We start from the raw sequence: 23,857 nt of genomic DNA, 5'->3' as shown, positions 1-23,857 counted from the left end.
AACACCTATTCACATCCTGCAGAACACCAGTGTTCCGTGGAACACAGTTTGGGAAATGCTGTGTTAGAGTGATCCAGAAGTTCACATTTGTTACTGGTTTGGTGAAATCAGGGATGAAAGTAAAATACAGCTCTTACCGGTACGGGTCCCACTCTGTCTCTCCCCCTCTCCTCCGAAGGGGTGGGGCATCAGATGGAAGGGGCGGGGCCAGGGGTGGAAGTAAGTTACATTTCTTACCCGTACAGTCCAAACACAAGCAACCCACCTCTCCTACATACTTCATGGATCCCTCCCATTGCATGACTTAGATATAGAAAATAAAGCTACTATTACTACTACCAGTACTGTCTGTAATAAAACTTTACTATTGGAATAAGCCTGAAAAACTGAAAACTCACTGTCACATTTTTCTCCTTGTCCTCCCTCCTCCTCCTCCAGCCAGGCTGCCCGACATGGCTAGGCTCCGTGTTCCCCCGACCCCCGCACTCAGCAGGAGCTGCAATGGCTCCCCTCTAGCTTGTAGCAGGGAGACTGGCTGAGGGAGAAGCCTCCCCAGGTAGCCTGCTGCCTGCATAAGAACAGTTTAAACTTAGCTGTTCACTCCCGGATCTGAACCGCGGGATTCGGGGCTATTTCTGGCATCCTTGTTAATTTCACTCTCAGTTGTTGGGGGAGGGGGTGACCAAAGCTGAGCCAGTTCTTTTCTGCCCCCTGGATGAGGCGATCTATATTACTGAAGAACAGCTAAATTTAAATTGTTCTTATGCGGGCAGCAGGCTACCTGAGGAGGCTTCTGCCTCAGCCAGTCCCCCTCCTCCCTGCTACAAGCTAGAGGGGAGCCCCTGCAGTCCATGCTGAGTGGGAGGGTCGGGGGAATGCGGAGCCTAGCCACATCGGGCAGCCTGGCTGGAGGAGGAGAGGGAGAGAAACAACAAACAAATGTGACAGTGAGTTTTCCCTTTCCAAGCTTTTATTAGCTTTGAGTTTGAACTTTTTGTTATGCAGCCAAAAGAGGTGAAAGTAAGCCAGTACTGAATGCTCCACTTATTTGCCGGTACACTACTGCACCATTTTTTACCAGTACTCCATACCGGGCCGTACCGGCTTACTTTCACCTCTGTGTGAAGTCTAATTATAGCACTTACCACCAGTTTGGGATGTCTGCCCTCACTGAACCACTCACAGTTGTGAGCCACTCCAGACAGCATGACACCCCCACACCTTGTTTTACATAGGCCACTGAACAACCATCAAGTGGGAATGACTTTGAGTCCATAGCAACCTTTGTGAAATTTGAACCGGTGGTTTACAGGCTCCATCTCACATTCCAGTCCCTTGAGCCATTATTCATCTTGAGGTTGTGCCAGATATCTATTTGGGTTACATCTATAGCTCCTGGAACTGACAGAAAATTAGTTAGGCTTATAAACTTCATGCTTGGCTTGCTATTGCTGCTGTGTATCAAAAGGAAAACTAATTTCCTGGCTAATTCTGGAAGCATCTAGGAACTAATACTGGCATTATGTCTGTTAAGACGATGGTGGTAAGTGCATGGAAAATATTTTCTATTACAGGTGAAGCCTAGTGTCTGTGGTTTGACTTATCAGATCTTATTACAACAATGCAAAATGCTCCACTTACTGAACCTTTTTATTATGCCTCTGTATGGTCCCAAAATACTAGTACTTCACACTTGTTTTCTTCATCTGAAGATTGCCAGGGCCTTTTTAACAGTGGAGTAAATATTTTTATTCCTGTTTTACAGATAGGGAAACTAAGGCACAGAGAAGTTAAGAAACTTGTCCAAGATCACATGCCAAATCAGTGGAAACAGAGCCCTTCCTAACCGTTAGACTGTACTCCATCCTCATGAACTGCTAATGTGTTCTTATGTGTTAACTATGTCCCTTGGGGCACTGCTTTTTGAGCCATCTAAAAGACCATTTCCACACTGGCAGCTGAACCATACTAGCTACAAGTTTAGACTGTGCTCCTAAAGATCTTGCAGTGTTTCTCTCACCAGAATGGAGAAGGATTGCTTTTTCTGAGCACTGTGTTTGCAAATGAAATGACTGCCCATCTTCCCTCCCCACATCCCAGACACCTCCCACTCCACAAGGTCTGTAATACACCTCTTGGACAAAAAAAATCCTTGACCTCCTTGGTCAGGAAAACCATGCTAGAGCCTCACTAGTAACAACTCAGTTTAAAATGGACACATTGCCTTAAAAACTACAAATACGAACGGAACAGCCAAAAGTCTATTTATTGTTTACTTGCCTGTTAAGCCTTGAGTTTAGGGCTCTGTTCCCCCTACTCAGAATGGCAAACTGGGGATCCTGACTTTGGTTCTATTCCTGGCTCTGTCTCTGGCTCACTGTGTGACACTGGGTAAGTCACTTAATCTCTCTAGGCCTCAGCTTTCTCATCTATAAAATGGGGATAATCATATTAACTCACCTTGCAGGGATCTCATGATTAATGTTTTCTAAACATCTAGGCTGTTTGGGACAGGGACCATCTTTTTGTCCTGAGTTTGTACAGCACCTAGCACAATGGTGTCCTGGACTATGACTGGGGCTATAGTAATATAAATAAGAAAGCTTTTTAAGATCCTCAACTGTCTTTTTATTATTTTATAAGTGCAAAGTCTATATAAACTGGGGTCTTGGCAAGTAAAGAGCCTTTCCACTCAGCTTTAAATTGTACCTGAGTCATAAATTTTAATTTACACTTGTATTGTGCTAATGAGCTGGGATCTCAAGCAGCATATCCCTAATTCTGTTGAAGAGCCTGGAACAAGGCCTGAAACCAGGTGCTCTGACAGTGACGTGCAGTGAAATTATTGAAAGCACGCATTGACTTTTTGGGGGGAGGCTATGCTTCCTAACTATTCAATAATCCCCTGATGTGCCCAAGTCCACAGTCAACGTCCAGTGCTGCATTCTATGTGCAGTGATATTTTACAAAAAAATAATATTAAGCACTGGGCTGGAGTCCAACATATTCTGAAGATGATTTTTTCATTGGATATGTTTCTGCTTTGGGTCAATGGCTGGTTTATTTCCTATTTCTAAACACTCTGTTCCAGATCTTTCCTTTGATGATGAAAGTTTGTTCCACCAGCTCATTAGTTCACCTATTCTGATTTCAGTGGAAGAGTGAAGAAATATACAGATTGTTGAAGCTGAACATAAGAATGGGTCTGACCTATGGTCCATATCGTCCAGTCACAACTTCTGGCATTCAGAGATTTAGGGACATCCAGAGCATGGGGTTGTGTCCCTGAACATCTTGGCTAATAGCCGTTGATGGACCTATCCTCCATGAACCTATCCAATTATTTTTTTAACCCAGTTATACCTTTGGCCTTCACAAAATCTCCTGGCAACAAGATCCACACGTTCACTGTGGATTGCATGAAGAAGCACTTCCTTATGTTTGTTTTAAACCCACTGCCTATTAATTTCATTGGGTGACTCCTGGTTCTTATATTATGTGAAGGGGTCAATAGCACTTTTGTATTCACTTTCTCTACACCATTCATTATTTTATAGATTTCTGTCATATTCTCCCCCCCACCCTTGGTTGCCTTTTTTAAGCTGAAGTCACTATCTTTTAAATCTCTCTTCATATGGCAGCTGTTCCATACTCCTAATCATTTTTGTTGCCCTTCTTTGCATCTTTTCCAGTTCTAATGTATCTTTTTCAAAATGGAGTGACTCAAACTGCACACTGTATTCAGTGTGGCTGTACCATGGATTTATATAGTGGCATTATGATATTTTCTGTCTTATTATCTATTCCTTTCCTAATGGTTCCTAACATCCTGTTAGCTTTTTCGCTGCCGCTGCACATTGAGCAGATGTTTTCAGAGAACTACCCACAATGACTCTAAGATCTCTTTCTTGAGTGGTAACAGTTAGTTTGTATAGTTAGGATTATATTTCCCAATGTGCATTACATTGCATTTATCAACATTGGCTTTCATCTGCCATTTTCTTGCCAAGTCACCCAATTTTGTGAAATTCCCTTTGTAACTCTTTGAGTCAACTTTGGATTTAACTAGTTTGAGTAATTTTGTATCATCTGCAAACTATGTAACCTGTTTACCCCTTTTTCCAGACCACTTTGGAATATGTTTAATAGCACTGGTCCCAGTATTGATCATTGCAGGAACTTGCTATTTACCTTTCTCCACTGTGAAAATTGACCATTTATTCCTACTGTTTGCTTCCTATCTTTTAACCAGTTACTGATCCATGAGGGCTTGGCTACACTTACAAGTTGCAGCGCTGGGAGTTACAGCGCTGGTCATGCAGCTGTGGAAGGGCCAGCGCTGGAGTGTGGCCACACTGACAGCTACCAGCGCTGCAGTGTGGCCACACTTGCAGCACTTTCCAGCGCTGTATTGAGAGGTGCATTGTGGGCAGCTATCCCACAGAGCACCTCGTCCCGTTTTGGCGCCGTTTTGGCGCTGAGTATTGTGGGAAGGGGAAGGAAGTGTGCGGGTCATTCCGCTTCCTGTTTGCCAGCGCCCCGTGGTGCATCGCTTCACATCCCAGCATTCACTCTTTCCAGCAGCGTTTGGCGCCATTGTGAGTGTCTTTCTGTTACTCTCTGTGTGAATCGCGATTTCTGTGGCAAATGGAGCCCGATCTGCTGAGGACTCTGCTGATGAGTGTCACCAGCACAACACGTTTGGCAGTCCAGCTATTCCTTCAGCTCCAAAGTGACAGTGAGGATTCCGACGATGATATCAATATGGATTTGCCTGCCGCGTGTGACACTAAAGTGCTTGCGGCATTTACGGAAATGCTCAGCACCGTTGAACGCCGCTTTTGGGCTCGGGAAACAAGCACTGAGTGGTGGGATCACATCGTCATGGAAGTCTGGGATGATGAGCAGTGGCTGCAGAACTTTCGTATGAGAAAAGCCACTTTCATGGGACTGTGTGCTGAGCTCGCCCCCACTCTGCGGCGCAAGGACACAAGATTGAGAGCTGCCCTGACGGTGGAAAAGCGAGTGGCTATTGCAATCTGGAAGCTGGCAACTCCAGACAGCTACCGGTCGGTCGGGAACCAGTTTGGTGTGGGAAAGTCGACCGTGGGAATCGTTTTGATGCAAGTTTGCAAGGCAATTAATCGCATCCTGCTAAGAAAGACCGTGACTCTGGGGAGCGTGCAGGACATTGTGGATGGCTTTGCACACATGGGTTTCCCTAACTGTGGAGGGGCGATAGATGGGACGCATATTCCTATTCTGGCCCCCCCCCACCTGGCATCAGAGTACGTTAATCGGAAGGGGTATTTCTCTATGGTTCTCCAGGCGCTTGTGGATCACCGCGGGCGTTTCATTGACATTTACACAGGCTGGCCTGGAAAGGTGCATGATGCACGCATCTTTCGGAACAGTGGCCTGTTCAGGAAGATGCAGGCAGGGACTTTTTTCCCAGACAGGAAGATCACAGTAGGGGATGTCGAAATGCCCACTGTGATCCTTGGAGACCCCGCGTACCCGTTACTGCCTTGGCTCATGAAACCCTATACAGGGAAGCTTGACAGGAGCAAGGACCGGTTCAACTACAGGCTGAGCCGGTGCAGAATGACTGTGGAGTGTGCTTTTGGGCATTTAAAAGCCCGCTGGCGTTGCTTGTATGGGAAGCTAGACTTGGGGGAAAGCAGCATCCCCGCGGTTATATGCGCTTGCTGTACCCTCCATAATATTTGTGAAGGGAAGGGTGAAACATTCAGTGAGGCATGGACCACCGAGGTTCAAGTCCTGGAGGCTGAATATGCACAGCCAGAGAGCAGGGCTAATAGAGAGGCCCAGCACAGGGCTACAAGGATTAGGGATGCCTTGAGGGAAGAATTTGAGGCTGAAAGCCAACAATAATGTTTGCTGCCTTGCATGGGAGTGAATTGCACTGCTTACACTGTTATTCTATTATCCATAATAATAATATGATTTGTAGTGCCTCTTTCTTTACTGGGCTAAGGTATCTTTCACTATCTGCTATAATAAAGACTGTTTTCAAAGCCAAGAATTGTTTTATTGAAAAGAAAAAAACTTCCTTGACAGACAGACAGACACACAACATTTCATGAACACAAGAGGGCAGGGGTGTGGGTTGGTGAACTGTACAGTCACAAGTTTGCATATGCCCTGTCTGGATTGCTGTTTAATGAATCCTGCACTTCAGGGTTCATATACTGCATGGTGATGGGGGTTGAATGCATGGTGATGGGTGATGGTGGTAGGTATCAGGGCTGGTTGGGGAACATACAGGTGTTGGAGGCAGCTGGTGGTGGTAAGAACCTGGATGCTGGGGAAAGGTGGTTTGAGCTGACATTGGGGCACAAGGCACAAAGGACGGGGCGGGTGGGGGAGTAGCACGGTAGTGCTCTGCTTGCATGGCAACGAGTGACTCTATAGACTCCGCTTGGCGCTCCAGGATGCTTAGCAGCCGCTCCGTGGTTTTCCTCTTGGCCACTGCATTTCTCTTGCGTGTCCTGCTTTCTTTCTCTCGCCAATCCTTCAAGTCCTTACTCTCTCGAGCAGACTGATTAAGAACAGTTTTCAGCATGTCTTCTTTGCTCTTTCGGGGATTTTTTCTCAAATTTTGAAGCCTCTGTGATGTTGAACATCTGGGCAGTCCAGTAGTCAAGGTCACTGTAGAAACAGAAATGACAACATTTAACACGGGCAGCATTGTATCCACTATCTCCAGACATGAATTGTTACACTGAGGGAGTGAGTTCTTATTTAAGCATTCTTTTACCCACACGCATAACACTACAGAAGCCACGACATGGTGAGTGAGCAGTGCTTATATGGGGAGAAGTGGGGCTTGGGTGTAAGAGGGGAGCTGGTTGCTTCGGGTAATCTGGAGTGCTAGAGGGGTTGAGTGAAATGAAGATGCAGATGCAGGGGTGATCTTATCTCCCTATCTCTTCACTAAAGAGTCTCCCAACATTTTTCACAGGACTTAATCCTGGAAGATGTTTCCCTACTGCGAGTCACTAGGGAACAGCGGGGGGCTCTTTTAGAGCAATGTGGATTCCGCCCAGGACCCTATGCGGCTTGCCTGTGTTCAGAAATGGTCCCCCCACCACTGGCAGAAGAGTGGCGCGGACGCGTCACCGTCACTGGGACAAGGGACACAGTGGCTCTGCCTATAAACCTGCGCAGGCATATTGCCCACGCTCTGGATGAAGCTTTTGCTGAGATAACTGAGGCAGATTACCGCGACGTGATAGACCACATCAACGGGCTATTCCACATCTAGAGGCTGGCATGCATGCATCCATAACCCCCCCTCCTCTCCAGAAACATTTCACCCAGAAAATAAAAGCCGCTTACCGGTAACACGCTCCTCTGCTTGTCCTTCTGCAACTGCTGGCTGCTGCGATTGGGTGCTTTCCTCCTGGCTTGAGAAGAGCTCCTGGCTGCATGCCTCCAGGGAATCTGCGGTTTCTTCCCCCATGCCAGGAGCTTCACTCGCGGTTTCCTCCCCCCCCCACGCCTCCGCCTCCGCCGCCTCCTCCGCCTCCTCCTCCTGTCCCCCAGCCTGCTCAGAAGTGTCCATCGTTATCCTGGGATTGGCAGTGGGGTCACCCCCAAGTATCTCATCCATCTCCCTGTAAAAACGGCAGGTCGTGGGAGCAGCTCCGGATCGTCGATTCCCCTCTCGGGCTTTGTAATAGGCACTCCGCAGCTCTTTAATTTTCACCCTGCATTGTACTGCGTCCCGATCATGGCCCCGATCCAGCATGGCCCTTGATATCTGCTCAAAGATATCGTAATTCCTACGGCCGGAGCGCAGCTGTGCCTGAACAGATGCCTCACCCCAAACACTGATGAGGTCCTGCAATTCACCAGTGCTCCATGCTGGGGCTCGTTTGCCGCGTGGAGGCATGGTCACCTGTAACTGATTAAAACTGATTGCACTCCACACCTGGCTGCAGCAAACAGGAAGGAGATTTTTAAATTTCCCGGGGCATTTACAGGGCGGGTCACCTGAGCTAGAGTGCAAACTGATGTGCAGAGTGGCTGAACAGGAATTCTGGGATACCTCCTTATTCCCTGGAGGACAGGTAAAGCGCTGGTGAGTGTCCACACCTGCTGGGCAGCGCTGGATCACCAGCGCTGCACTCCTTATACCCCTGCCGGGATGGGTTTTCAGCCAGCGCTGCAACCAGGGAGTTGCAGCGCTGGTTGTGCCCTGCAAGTGTGGACGGGGTGTTGTTGCAGCGCTGGAAAGCCTCCACCAGCGCTGCAACTTGTAAGTGTAGCCAAGCCCTGAGAGCACCTTCCCTCTTATCCCATGACGGATTATTTTGCTTAAGAACTTTTGGTGAGGGACCATGTCACAGGCTTGTCTTCCTTGAGTGCTCCTTTAGCACCTTGATCATGGAGTGGCCCCACGACTGTTTGGCAGGCTTCCTGCTTCTGATAAATTTTTTGGTAGTTCAAAAAAAAAAGCAAATATGCTGATAAGGGAGGTGGAAGATTATTTCAAAAGCCTGATTCCCTGCTTAAATTATCTAATTGCCTTCTCAATGGTGTCATGTCAGTGTGGTGCTGTGATAAAATTCAACTTTTGCTAATTAATGATTACATTCCTCCTCCCCAAATTCCCTGGGCAGTTTCATATGGCAATAGTGCTCTTTCCCACTTCTCACCCTAAATTGTTCTGTAATGTGGCTGTGTCCTGTTAAGTAAATGTTTTGTTCCTCCCCAGGGATGTCTGTTCCTCGATGGTGGCTGAAGTAGGTTGGGTAGACACATCACACAGATATTGTAAACTTGCTACCAGTCCACTCCCAGATCTAATTTCAAAGTTAAGTTCCACATCTTTAAAGCCCACAATGGTCTATGGCTTGCCTATGTCAGAATGTCTGTCACTGTGCTCTGTACCATGTCATTCCAGGAAGCTGTGACTGACAGAGCCCAGGTTCTGACGTGCTGGGGCAAGGGGCAGGCTCTGTGTGTGTCCGTGTCCATCCAGGGGGAGGGTCCCTAACCACAGAACTCCCAATCACAGAAGATCATAATTACCCCCATTTTACAGATGGTGAAGCTGAGGTACAAAGTGACTTGCTTAAAATAATTAAAATTCATGATTAAAATTCAGGCTCTAAGTCTTGTGCTTAGATCACACCATTCTCTCCGTGGAGCTAACCCTCCTTCTCCAGCCCCACTCCCTTTGAGGACTTTGCTGACTCAGAATGCTCTGACAAGCTGACAGGAGAGACTGGGTGCAGATTACCATTTTGGCTTCCTCCGCTGGAGTCACTTGGTGCTAGGGGAGGGGGATGCGACTTCTCCATCAGCACAACAGGAGATGGCACGCCAGCTCCCGGCACAGTGGGGATGTAGTAAGGACCTGGGATGGACGTAACAGCAGATGGGTATCCAGCTTTTGCAGCCTTGCCCGCTTCATACACTGAAAAGAGAGCAATAATTAGCAACAAAGTGCCATCCCTTCCCCTCTAAGGTGCTTCAAAACAACACTCCTGCTGCTGCTCCTGCTTTGGATTTTGGTGACTGCCCAGCAGGAGGCATCTGGTGTGTTATGAATGGAACTCAAGAGACAGTGGAGTTCTCTGAGCTTAAAAGGAGTTTCAAAAATGGTAAGGGGCAGCTTATTCTCTGCTGACGGCCCTCAAAAGCATGGTTAGTCAAGGGCATTCAGCACATAAATCTAGGCTCCACTCAATTTCTTGTTTGGGTTTGTAGCAGTTCATCCTGAAGACCAGAATGGGACTCTCAAGACGCAAGCTTACTCCAAAGGCTCATGAACCTCAGCAAACCTGGCCTGAGGTTTGGGTTTGCAATGGAACCTGGCCTTGTTGCAGGTCTTTTGCATGACTCTAGTAGGCAGCTGCTTTGCAACGTAGGAAAGACCCATACCAGAATGCTCTCTGCTCTGCAGCCACAGCACTTTCTAACAAACACAGCTGACAGGACTGCTGTTTCAGGATGGGGAATGTGACATTAGAGGAGCAGACACAGTTGCCAGGACCTCGCTGGCAGGAGACTTCTGGGAATTACATTCTTAATTAACTCAGAGCATTTGACCATTAAACTATAGGGTGGCTGCTTCATTCTTAGTAAAAGGCAATCTTTAGTCAAGTGGGGCACTCAGGATGGGGAAAGGTATGAGCAGATTTCCCTCACACATAGCAAAAGGGATATGGGCGGAAGCTTGGCATTTTGGTCCCAGATCACTCACATGCCCGTGGACAGCAGCAGGAATCTGGACAGCAGGGGCAGCGGACGTAGCAGCAGCAGCTATGTGGGCAGCACTGGCACCAGCAGATCCCAACCAGGAGAAAAAACAGGAAAGCCCCCAGGATCACCAGGCCCACAAACACCCACTCTGGAAACCAAATGAGAACAAATGGTCAAAGGACACAACACCTGTGGAAGGCAACGGCAAGGACTCCAGCCGGAGGGATAGGGAGAGAACAGGCATGTGGGCTAATAGAAGGAGCAGGATCTCTCCTGGTGAGAAGTAAGGAGACAATAGGTCCCTCCTACACTCCACACTGCTATCAGAGGTGTGATTGCAACATGTGTAGAAATACTCAAGCTGGCTGTCATTTACCTAGCTTGAAGAACAGCAGCAGTGAAGCTGTGGCAGCACAGCTGTACAAGCCCAACCAGGACCCTGGGTACGTACTCAAGTGGCTAGCCCGTGCTGCCACAGCTTCACTACTGCTGTTATTCAAGCTAGCTAGATCAAAGCTAGCTTGAGTACATCTATATGTCCTGCAGTCACATCTCGGAGACAGAGGGTGAGAAGCATGGAGACAGGCTCCCTTTCACTGTGCTGAACAGAGGAGGTGCTGGGGGGTGAGCAGTATGAAGGCACTTGTCCTACTCTGTTCTTGTGGGACAGAATACCCTTTGGAGTTTGGGGTTAGATACAGAGCTAGACAAATATCATAAAACATGTTACACAAACATTTGTTTTCTCCAGCTGCGTTTGTGCCCTGTTTGTGCATGCTCTACCCCAGCATTCTAGTTTTAATTACACAAACGGTGGCAGAAAACACACTATAAATAGCCTGGTAAATGAACCAAACAAGGCTCTGCCTGCCCCTTCACTACTAGGCCCACGCACACAATTATTATTGTGAATGTACTTGGAGAATATTACATTCAGCGCTGCATCCAGCCAGGAAATCTGACAGCAACCACATTTTTCTACCATTGATGCCTCAGGAGAGCTTCATGTGGCCCAGAAAGGAAAAGACTAAAAATGTGCTAACATTCCCTAATCTCCCTTATCCATCCCTCTCTAAGGGCTTGGCTACACTTACAAATTTGCAGCGCTGCAGCAGGGTGTGAAAACACACCCTCTCCAGCGCTGCAAATTGCAGCGCTGCAAAGCGCCAGTGTGGTCAAAGCCCCAGCGCTGGGAGCGCGGCTCCCAGCGCTGTACGTTATTCCCCACAGGGAGGTGGAGTACGGACAGCGCTGGGAGAGCTCTCAGCTGGGAGTGCTAAGTGTAGCCACAGCCTAAGAAACTTAAAGGCACAGTGGGTTTTTTCAAGTCCTCATTCTTTTTAAAGGAATGACATTCATCCAGTCACGGAAAAGAAACAGTATCATATGACACAGGCAACCAATCGCAGCTCAGCAATACAGCTCAAATTTAAAATCTCTAACAGCAGTTGCCCTCAGTGTTTCACAATCAATCCATAAAGGAAAAAAAAGCCTGTGGGGAAAAAACTCACCAAATCAATGTGAGAAGACTGGGATCTACCTGCAGCCATTCCAGGAGCAGGAAAAGAGGCTAGATTTATTAAGTACATTATAGGTTGCAACTCAGCCCTAGCAAGTGGATGTTTGGAGTCAGTGCTCCTGTCACAGGGGCCTTGGAGTTATAGGGAGGTCTTTGCTGCGTACCAAGTTAGGGTCTTGCTTAAGTAATAAGGATAAAGAAACAGCAAAAGACGCTGCTGGATCCATTATAGACACAAATCAAGGCGTTTTTCCAGTGAAAAGTGTGATGCCATAATCCTTTTCCTGATACAGCCATTGTTATTTCTTCACACAGCAGTTCTAAATATGATCAAATTCACATAAACATTAAGGTTACTGTGGTTACCATGTCTGAGTTGCTAAGTGTCCTCACAATCAGACATCAGTCCTCACAATCCATAAGAGGTGTGTGTGTGTGTGTGTGTGTGTTTCTCTTTTGTCACTTAAATCTGTTCTCTCCCTACCCCTCTGGCTGGAGTCCTTGCCGTTGCCTTTCTCTATTGTCACTTAAACCTGTGCAAAGCAGGTATAAAAAGCTACCTGATGAATATGCTAGCATTATACATCCACTTTGCACAGGTGTAAATGGTGACAAAAGGTGCAAGGAATTGGAGAATCAAGCCTTGTTGAGTATATTTGTTGAAATGACTCCTCCTACTACACTGAATCCTCTGCTGGCTCTAATGTTATGGCTAACATTAGGGGTCTTTACCCTCTTTTCCATGTGTGTGTCTGGGACAGATTATTCCCCCTTCATGTGTACTTAGAGCTGTTCTTGTGTATGAAAGTGTGTATGAGAAATCTATTTTGTGGGGAGAGACAAACTTTGGTTTAATGCCCTCAGGCTACAGTCATTTCAGATGTACCCAGAGCTGAATGCTTTCTCATCTCTTCCCTCTGAAAGACCATCTGATGTAGAATCTTGGACTAGATCCTCTACAAGGTTGGGAAATGCTTAAAAGTGGGATCCCATTAGTTTGGATAGTAAGAGATTTGTGAGTCCAGAAAATCCTCAGGCCCAACCCAACTATCTGGCTGTAGCTAGATCCCCTGATAATGTAGCATTGTTGCACAAAAGAACAGCTCCCACAGCCAGGTTTGGCCTAGTATCCCTCCTTTAGCAGGATGCCACATATGTGCAGCCTTCGGTGGCTGATTTTCTTAACAGTATCCCATAATATTAAGTTAAGCCTTTGAAGAGTACTTTTTGAGGGCATACATGGGTGCATCCACACTGTACTTTGTAGTCGTACAAGGGTGTCAAGATATTACAGTATGGACAAAACGGAGTTGCCACAATCATGGTGGTGTGTGAGCACACAGGCATACAGCTTGATATAAAACCTCCCGTAAATAGACTTTTCCATTCTAGTGCTGGGACTGTCTCTCTCAGCTATTTCTGTCTTTTGCATTCCTGTGTTACAGCCCCTCCCTATCCCCAGCATGAGGTTTGATATTTCTCAGTGCAATAGGCACTTCCAACAAGCAACAGTTTATCACAGAATATAGGAGACGCACACAAGTAAGAAAGAAATTAATGTGCAGTGCAGCAGAGGGACGGACAAACAAGGTGAGAGGGAGGGTGGGTCAATAAAGGGTTAAATGACTGAATACCTGGCATAATCTCCACAGCAAAACTGGGCAAGAGATCAGCAAGCAGCCCTGTCCTGCCTAGAAAAGACAGAAGGAGGAGAACAGGGAGAGAGGTTACTGCAGGAAAAACACACTCCCCAGCTCCTGCCTGAGCTTTCAGCCCCCTTTCTCAACATGGGATCGACCCACATATGCTCTGTGAAGTGAACTATATGGTTCAGGGATTTCATCACCTCCATAGTAACTGGTCCTGCTCAATGCCTGGTGGCTGTCTATGTATCTGTCTGGCCACGATTTGACCAACTGGGCTTGGGGGGGGGGGAAAGGGTCAGGAATGGAGCCTCTCCAATCTAGGCAGAGGCTTGCAAGAAGGGGGTCCGTGCAGCATGATTACAAGGTGATGCCTGCAGGGTACTGTTCAACAAGCACGCACACTACACATAGGCATGCACGTTCACACTCAAACACACTTATCTGGGGGCTTGAGTGATTCAATTTTTAAAGAATCATTTTACTGGCATAAAAAAAGAGAGAGCGTGCAAAAGACCATAGCTGTCTGGATTAGAAAAGGGTTGACCCCAATGCCCCCTACAAGAAAGCCACATACATACAGCACATGTACGTGTGATGTTTTTCCATATGGGACACTGCAGCTGCACAGAGAGGTTCATAAGAGATGCCATAATGACTATGGGGGTGGGGGTATGACGGGATGTCTCTATAACTGGCAGATGCTTTGAGATATGGAGCTGATATCCAAGTGAAGCAAACCAACCAGGAACTAATTTCTGTAAAACCTCACTGCACCTCTTGCTTTTTCCATTTGAATTTACAGTGAATGCGACAAACAAAATGCAAGCCCTAAGGGCAACTTGGTACCTATTTGTTTTGGAACTGCATGTATGAAATGTTGCTAATGAACAGCATATGTCCTGAATGTAGGTAAAGTATACTACAGACATATATGTATATGCCAGAACATATACAGAATGCCCCTGCATGCGTCTGTGCTGTGTGTATTTTTATATAGCACCAACAGTTTGCTAGATTATTTACAGATATGCAGGAAGGAGAAGAGCTAGCAATCTGAACAGACACATATGGGGGATGGAAAGTAAGGCAGGCAGCCAAGTGTAAGTCAGTGAAAGGTGGTATAAAGTCACCTTTAACACCCCCACCCCCGGGTTTTGCACTGAGCAAAGCTCAAACACAGTGATTAACTGGACCCAAAATCTTTGGTTTCTTGTCTCTCCCTGAAGCATGTTAAAATCAACCAGAATCTCACTCTCCACTTTTTCACTGCTTCAGCAGAGTGTCTAGAGAGATCAAAAATCCACACAAATGGTTGCTGGAGCCACAAGGAACATTCTAAATTCAGGCAGCACTTTGCAACCTGTTGCAATTCATCAAAGCTGTTCTGATACTCACTGTAAAACCATCAGTCCCAATGAGCTGTCAGAGTCTTAGCAGAAGATATAAAACTGATCCTTCAGATGAAGTGTTCCTTATTTATTACTTTAAAATAGGGTTCTATCCATCAGTCTATGGCAACATTTTCATAAACGTGTCCAAAGAATTTCATGGAATCCAGGTACTCCATTCCCTGGAAGTACTAAATGTCCAGACTACTCTCAGCCAGCATACACATATATCTGTGTCATGTACACAAGACTTGGGCCATGCATCGTATGGGTCAGATTCCTGCCAGGTAATTCTTGCATATCACAGGCATGCTCTACACATGCATACCAGATGTATGGCTCCCATCACAAGTATGCTATACTCATACATGCTCCACATGCACATCAAATATATGCCTTATTTACACACAAGAATCACATGCATGCAAAATGTATTTGAAGGTACAAACACACATTAACATTGCATGGCTGCAGAAAGTGTGTCTGCCTCCTGTTTGTTTACTCTGCATGCAGGCAGACTGTGTCCCTTGCAGAAACATCAGAGGTATGAGGATGGTAAAATATGAAGAGATAAGAGGGCAATACACCAGTTGGGAGCAGGAACTGGCCTGGGTAACTCCATCTCACAATGTAGTGCCTCTCATTTTAAGCCCACCCTAAAACCTGAGCTCCCTGCAGTAGTGCTGGGTTTTATGGATAAGTGCTTCATGGTTCCAAAAATGTCCTGGTAAAACCACAGCTGTAAGATGTGATATGTGGGGGGAGGCAAATGTCAGAAACCATGCTGCTGTTGGAAATCCTAAATTGTTGTGAGGACAAGCAGGACAACCATTCCATGCAATCTGTGCAACAGTTTACTCAGTAGGCCCCTTCAATAAGCACAATGTGATGTGTCTGGATTTAGGAGGAGAGATCTCTTCACCATGCCAGAAGGGCAAATAAAGCTGGAATCTTGAGAATTCAGCAAAATTCCCACCTTCGCATCAGCAGGTTCTGCATTGTCTCTGCACTCAAGGCTTTCTCCCCACTCCTCCCCCTGTCTGTGTGAGGGATTCAGTCTGTGAAAGAATTCACAAAGCCCTCTCAGGAGAGGCCAATTCAGTGAAACCCAGGGCAGAGGCCACATCTGAACCTAAACATGTTGATGTGAATACCCCAGCCGGCTACCAGAAAACAATACACTGAGTGACTGTGCCTCAACTAGCTTTCAGCACTTTGATTCTTTCCCCGGGGCTGAGTTAATTCACTGATAACCCGTCCCCTCAGTGCCATGTAACTTCCCCCCTTCACAGACCCTCCCCCTGCTCCTCATTTTTAATAACGGCTGTTAAGTAGGCTAGGCTGCAGAGAAACACTTCAGCTGACCCAGCCGCTCTTGTTCATACCAGCGGTTACCACAGCAACGGCTGGGGGAGGTAGCACACAGGCTTGTCATGAATGCTCGCTAATTGAAGGCCGACTTTCCTCCCACAGTGATGAGCAACAAGTGAAGCAAAAATATACAGCAAGAGGGAGGGATTAGATGGATCAAGGGGGCAGGGAGTGAGGTATAAGATTCTTTCACCTCTAGGTTTAGCCTGATTCAGGCCCAGAATGATACTGACAAAAAGTGTTGTGCATGAAATGAATTGGGGGCATCAGCCTAGTTCCTAGGGAACAGGCCCCCTTGCAGGCCACCCCAATTGGGATTAGCTGCCTGCTGCTCCCATGCTCTGAAATCTCAATAGAAAAGCCAAGGGCTGAATGGGCCACAGAGCTATACGCCCCTCTGCCCCCCTAGACTAGGTGGTCAGTCTGACCCAGGTCAGTGAGGAGAAAGCTCACTGTCCCTGTCCCGTGAATAAATGCCAGCACTCCATATCACTCTAGCTCCTTCCATTGGCACCAAACTCATTTTTTTAAAAGTAAGCTTGGAAGAGGGAGAGTGGGGGCTAGAAAAGAGCTGTCAAGGAGAAAACAGTTTATTCAAATACCCTGATAAGAGGTCGTCCTATTTTGTTGCCTATTTATTATTGCTTGGCCTGTCTCAGAAAGCGACTATGGGCATTTTGATAAATGGACTGAAATGGCTGTCTAGTTTCAATGTCTCTTCCGTAAATGCCTCTATATCCACAAGGACTGTAACTTCTTATGCTAACACCCCTCAGTGAATCCCAGCAGACACCTCTATGTCTAGATGGCCCAATTTTCCAGGATTGTCCCGGATGGTTTTATTCAAAATAGGAGTTTGTCCTTGTGTCAATAAAAATCTGGGACGTGTTGGCACTGTCTCTATTCCTGCCGCACTGCTGATTATGCTTTCCACACAAGCAACTCCAGCAGCTGCCTCTCAATTGTTCCTCTAACATGCACCTGCTGCCTCTCAGGCACAAGCGGAAGTTATGGCCACTCAGCTGCAGCTGAGAGGCACAAAGACTAGAGTGGCAGCACAAGCACAGCAAGGGCCATCACCAAGTGGGAGTAGGATCGTTAGCCCTATAGACAGGCTCTGGTGTAGAAGGACTGGGGAGGGAGAGGAAAATTGGAAATGGGGATAAATCAAGAGAAAGCAGAGCAGACCTGGAAGGTGGAGAAGTGAAAGGGAAGGAAAGAGGGAGGAGGGAGAGAGAAAACAAAAGAACTTAAGAACTTAATATGCAGGGTAGATGATACACCCAGAAGGAGAGGAGCAAGAACTTAGGTCTGACCTGGAGCCAGAGGAGACAAATAGCTGAATGGAATGGGGTCTATAGAGAAGAGGGTAAAAAAAAATAGAGTTGGAGAAAATAATGAAGGAACACAGGGGTAAGTACATTGAAGAGCAGGAGGAGTCAGGGATGGAAGTGAGTGACAATATGTTCCCTTTGCGGGGATTGATGCTCTGGTCCCTCCCAGCAGCGGAGGACAGCTATTTCCTTCCCAGTAGCGGATGAACATGCTGTTGTCGTCGACCTATGTTAAACTTAAGGGGCCCTGGCACTTGGAGACTGACCCAGTAGGGGCATCAGAAAGCAGAGTGGAGAAAGCGTGGCTCTCATAAATCGGAGGCTCTTCCAAGGCAGCTGCTGGGAGATTTATTGGGAGAGTGTGGCCTTGTAATGAGTTCCTCCTTGCTCCCTCTGTGAGCTGTAAACTTTTCTTTTTTCCCATCCCTCTTTTCTCCGTTTGTCAGTCGGAGGGAGAAACAGAGGCAGCCGTTCTTGGAGATCAAAGCTTTAGCAGGAAACAAAGACCTCCAAGAAGGCTGTTGCCATGGAAACCTTAGTAGCTGAGGCCTTTTAATTGTCCCATTCTCCTTTGTTAGCAGCGTGTGGCTGGGGCTGGCAAATAAGAAGGTGGGGGGGGGAATCCTTGGCAACAAGTAGCATTTCTAAATGGCATGAAATAAGTAACTGGGGGGTAAAGGGGGCGTTGGACAAGGTTTCAAGAGAGAGGCATGGGTGCGCAGCAGAAGGATCTATGGAAAAGCTACATCACACAGGAATTTAGCAGGAGAGGACACCCTTGGTGCCCTCTCCTGGCACGACGGCACTCACAGATGCGAGTACAAACTGGTCTCATTTGTCTTGTCCTTTGTAAAATAATTACTCCTTGCTCCTGCCCACTTTATGGTTCTCTGGCCCAGGCAGAGCTATGGGTAAGAAAGTTTTGGTTATAAAGCTGTTTGTGGGCCTTCCTGGGCTGAATTCTGGGCCTCTAGCCTCTTGCACATGCCACTGACACTAACACATCTGCCAACTACTGTGGACAAGCAGGCTGGGATGTTATTGGCAGCTCTTCAATGGAATAAAATGAAATGCTACAGTTGTCATCCTGTCAGGGCAATTTCCCGCCATGAACTTTCCCATCTCTGGATTATAGAAGCTGATGTGGGCTCAATCTCTCTTGGGGCAGAAGAGACTAAAGCTGGCACTGCTTATATCAGGTAAAATAAGTCACCTTATTGACTAAGAACATAGCACAAAGGTCCAACCACACACACACAGCAGCATGCATTGATTTACACAACCAATACATTAGACAGGTAGGTAGCTATTATTACAATGTGTGTAAGTATACAAGAAGGTATATATATCTACAACTATGCCTCTCTGTGTGTATTAGGCTAGGAAGAATTTGATTTTTATGCTTCATGAATTTTGACAGGTAAAATTACCAAATTTTAATTTATCACCTTTAAATGTTTGCTTACTAACATGGGATTAAGAAAACCTCAGATGCTAATTGTTTAATTTAAAAAGTAATGACTGAGGAAGTCTAGGCTTCTAGGAGATTCATTAATAAAATACTATCTGATAATTGTGTAATTCATGTTGTGTTAATTGATCTGCCAAATGGAACAGAGAATAAAAGATGTCAACAGTTGTTTAGCAAAGCAGTGTGGTCCATTAGCTAGTGCACCAAACTACCAGTTAGGATTCCTGGGCTCTACTCCTGTCTCTTCCAGAAACTCACTGTAGGTCTGAGAGCTAGTCAACCTAACTTAATCTGTGCCTAAATTTCCCCAGCTGTAAAATGGGGATCATATTTAATAACCTGGGTAAAGAGCTTTGAGGTCCTCAGATGAAAAGGGCTATAAATAATAATTATTTTAGTACATTCTGTATGTTTAATAGAGACAGTGAGATGGAGCTACAGAAGTCACTTAGCCTAACTAAAGGGTCTTGATCTCCAAGGAAAGAACATGAATTAAACTAGCATCACCAAAACCCCAGGATGTCATTGCAAGGCACTATATTAACCCTGACACTGCAGTATGTACAGTGCCTAGAACATTGGGACTCTGATCTCTGATTCTAGGTGCTATCATAATACAAATATTTAATAATAATTTGTATTAATACTCTTTGAATAGCATCCTGTCCTTATTCTAGAGTGGGTTCACTTGCTCCCAATCTCATTCTTGCCCCTATAGCAAAACACTTTTTCCCCACTGATCCTCTAAGACAGGGGTAGATAAAGGCCCTGATTCAGCAGTCCATGTTCATAAGTGCTTAGCTGAATTTTAGGCATATGCTTAAATCCCACTGGCTTTACTGAACAGGGGATGGATTTAAGCACATGCTTAAATGCTTTGCTGAATTGGGATCAAAGTGAGAACAGCCAGTGGAATTCTACAGTGCAACCAGGAATGACCCTTATCTTTAGAAGTATGGAAGTGTGCTCCAGGGACATTAAAAATCCCAGCCTGGCTGCTCAGATCAAGATGGAAGATTGCAGATGCAACCTGCAGTCTCCATGGGCTGTATGTCCATATAAAGACATGTGCAGCTGCAATCTACTCCATTTTATTCAAATTATAGTAGAAGCAGCTCCTGAGCTCCTGAGGTTGCTAATGAAGTCCTTGTTTGGGCAAAGTTTGGGACCCTCTGCCCTTAACTATGTAAATATCACTGTATTTTTGCCGCCTCCCAAATCTTCCACGTTGTTATTGATGTCAAATTATCTTGTCAAGCAGCATCCTCCCTTTAACCTGCATACTTCCTATACTTCTGAGGTTCAAATCTGAGAAATTTTTCCTATTTCCTCTTAAGCACTCATTGGTCTCCTCTCTTATTCTGCCCTCCTCAATTTCCATTTTCATCTATTGATATTGATGGGGATTTTACAGGGCCCCGCTTACCCCAGACAATGCTTGCTAAGCACACGTATTACAGGCCACTGTAGGCCAGCTTGACATTAGGGTATAAGAAAATTTGTAATAGCTTGTGTGGCAATCAAAAGGCCAAGGAAAGAAAAGGGAACTGAAATCAACGGGCAATTGTGTAACCTGGCCTTAGGATAGCAGCTTATTAGCAAGAAATTATAATTAAGCAAAACAGTATTGTACAATATAACCGCACGTAGGTGGGCAAACACGAGATAGGGAAAAGCTTATTGTACAACTGTATTGGAAAATTACATTAGTAAGCAATAAGGTAACGCAAGAAGAGGGACATGGCGTAAGTGGGGAGCATCTAGGACAATAACAGGAAAACCCCTAGATGGTGAGGGGCTTTGATTGGCTTGCTGATAATAAAGATTGTACCAAATAAGGTGTTATTAAGAATAAGATTTGTAATGTGTGATGATGTGTTGTGGTTTTTACCTTTAAAAGCTTGTTGCAATTGAGCCAGAATAAGGCAGCTATCCCCTTGCATGGGGCCATGCTGACCTTCCCTATATGCATATTTGTATTCTAATAAAGGAGCCTCAGGCTGTGTCTGACCCAAAATCAACGGTGTGGTTAATTTTCCACAACAATATGATAAAGAGGTAGAACTCCTGCTCCCCTCACAACCTCCAACCAATGTTTTAAAAGATGCAGTGACCCCCAAAATAAGCAATGTACAGTGTATTTTAAAAGGAAATGTCAATAGGGAGTAGATCCTGTGCATGATGGGAAACTCAAACTCTCTCAGACATCATCCCTTTACTGTTTCAGCTGCTCCCAATAGGGAGTCAGCCTTTCATCTGATTAGCAAACAGCAAACAAAAATGTCTCATTGAGCATCCCCTAGGATTGCAGAAGTTCTCAAATCTACATTTATATTCAGTCTGCCCTTGCAATTCACTAATATCCAGAAGAGAAGTGGGATGGAATCAGAATATCCCAAGAAGTTCCAGAATATTAAAAAATGCTATTTCTTTATTGCTGGCTGCCTATCTCCTGCATCAAAGGGCACTGTCTTGCTTTCAGTCACCACCACGTTGAGAGAGAGAGAGAAAGAGAGGCAGGAAAAAGAATAAGAAGAGTTGGAAGGACAAGGAGACAGGGAGAAGGGAAGATAATTGGGGTCTCACTGATACACATAACTAACGGGCTTGATCATTCTGTCTGATGACCAACACCCAGGAGAGGAAGTGAATGCAAGCTGCTCCAACCAGCCTACGAAGCAGAGCAAAGTACACCCAGAACAAGACTGCCCTCATGCTCTTGGAGAACCCATTGAAGTACACTCTCCTGATGTGCAAGTGCTGCACACAGACAAACAGACAAAGTGCAGCTACAGAAAACAAGCTGTCCGAGCTGCAAGTTCCCTCCCAGTAAAAGCACAAAGGACTAGGGCAGTGTGATGGGATGTATCAACTCCGCACTGGTGAGCTGAGGGTTAAGCAGCTAGTCTGGACGCAGGAGGTCAGCCCCCCTGGCCTTTGCTGGGCATGCTCCCAGTGACGGGAGCATTCAAAAGGGAGCAGCTCAGCCCAGTCTGGACTGACCAAGGAGGAGAGCTGTTGGCTGCAGCAGCATTCTGCCAAGAAGCTACCAGGACCAGGCCTCCTAGCCAAGCCACAGAAGCCCACTGACCGCAGGAACTGAGGACAATGACTTGCTGCCAAAAGGGGAAGGGGCCCCAGAGATGAACCTGGGAGAAAGCCAGAAGGGATCCCGAGACAGAGTTGTGACACTGACGGTGGTTCAGGAAACAGTGGTAGGAAATGACCCAGGGAGCACATAATGATATATATATGGCCTATGGCTTTGAAAGACACTGGGTCAGAACCCAGTGGAGTAGGGTGGGCCAAGGTTCCGCTACCCTCCCTTGGGAACTATAGCCACTAGGCAGAGGAGCTCTTGACTCTCACTGTGGGACACTACTGCCAGCCTGGGGCACACAGGCACCCCCGACAGCCAGTACAGCAGGACAAGGCTCTTTTCCCCATATAATCTTTTATACACAGGTCCCAAGATTTGAAACAACATCCATTTATTTAGCCTTCTCCTGTCTCCATGGTAGCACATTGCTTCACCATGGTATCTGAGAAGCAGTGCAACCAGGTAGATAGACCACTGAGCTTGGACTCAGGAGACTGGGTTTTATTCTAGGCTCTGCCACAGTCTTGCTGTGTGACCTTGGACCTCTCTGTGCCTCAGTTTCCTCATTTGTAAAATGGGACTAATGAAACTGACCTCCTTGGCAAAGTGTTTTGAGATCTACTGATGAAAAGTGCTATATCAGAGCTAGGTATTCTTAATTATATTATTATTATTATTTATTATGATACTGCGATTTGGTGGCCAGCTAGGTGCCTTTGAGGTGTGAGGATGAGGCACAGTTAAATAGCCTATTACCACATAACAATATCCGTGTTGGCATCACATAATAACACCCGTGGCTAGTATCTGGCATAGATGGGCCTAAACTGAAAAGTCTGGATCAGACCAGGATTTTTACCAGGGGTCGGCAACCTTTCAGAAGTGGTGTGCCGAGTCTTCATTTATTCACTCTAATTTAAGGTTTCGTGTGCCAGTAATACATTTTAACGTTTTTAGAAGGTCTCTTTCTATAAATCTATAATATATAACTAAACTATTGTTGTATGTAAAGTAAATAAGGTTTTTAAAATGTTTAAGAAGTTTCATATTAAATTAAAATGCAGAGCCCCCTGGACCGGTGGCCAGGACCCGGGCAGTGTGAGTGCCACTGAAAATCAGCTCGTGTGCTGCCTTCGGCACACATGCCATAGGTTGTCTACCCCTGATTTAGAGCAAACCAAAGTTCAGAAGCGTTCAGATCTGGGGTTCAGGCTTGTGTCAAGTACATGGTGCATGATAGTGCCATGGAACTGGACGTGGATGTGCCAGTGGTTAATGCTGATATACCCTGCCCAAGAGCCCACTGTCTACCTCATGTCTGTAGGTGGGCTTTGGCAGTGCATTAAAATACATCACTGTGCTTATCTTCCATATTGGTTGAGTGTTTTTCCTCCAGCACTATCACTTGCTACACTGTCCTCCTCTCTTTAGATGTCATCTAAATACCCATCTGACCAAGCAGGCCAACATATATGTTCCAGTGTGTGCATGTACAGCCTTTACACAAGTTATCTATCCATGTGTTTTAATATGACCTTCACCACAGTAGCAATATATCAATATACAACATACACCATTAAGGAAGGTAATATTTCTCCAGAGGGACTATGCCCTCATCACCTGCCACTTCTCTGATTTCAGGTTTTAACTTCTGATTTCTAGGGGATTAATTTAAGGCAAACTATGGCTCACGCTTTAAGAGAAAAAAGTTGGTTTGGGCTGATGTTTAAAATATTGTTTTCCTTGATTATACTGGTATAAACCCCCATGTGGACATTCTTATTAAGATACA

The 23,857-nt window shown here is 46.0% G+C and overlaps 1 protein-coding gene across 9 annotated transcripts in view; it reads right to left on the bottom strand.

Moving 5' to 3' along the window:
- ILDR2 (immunoglobulin like domain containing receptor 2) overlaps positions 1-23,857 on the bottom strand; it is a 59,521-nt gene that overhangs the window by 16,486 nt on the left and 19,178 nt on the right. For 6 of the 9 annotated variants that reach the window (XM_045001995.1, XM_045001993.1, XM_045001992.1 and 3 more), the window contains exons 4-6: positions 13,390-13,446; positions 10,238-10,384; positions 9,272-9,448 (exon numbers count right to left, since the gene is read on the bottom strand). In XM_045001995.1, the coding sequence (XP_044857930.1) occupies positions 9,272-9,448; positions 10,238-10,384; positions 13,390-13,446 (381 nt within the window). The remainder of the gene's footprint in view (positions 1-9,271; positions 9,449-10,237; positions 10,385-13,389; positions 13,447-23,857) is intronic. The other 3 variants (XM_045001997.1, XM_045001999.1, XM_045001998.1) reach the window with 1 other exon arrangement.

Source organism: Mauremys mutica, chromosome 1, assembly GCF_020497125.1.
Source record: "Mauremys mutica isolate MM-2020 ecotype Southern chromosome 1, ASM2049712v1, whole genome shotgun sequence".
NCBI classification, from domain to species: Eukaryota; Metazoa; Chordata; order Testudines; family Geoemydidae; genus Mauremys; species Mauremys mutica.
The sequence above is the reverse complement of the archived record's forward strand: the minus strand, read 5'-3'. Positions and strand labels throughout refer to the sequence as shown.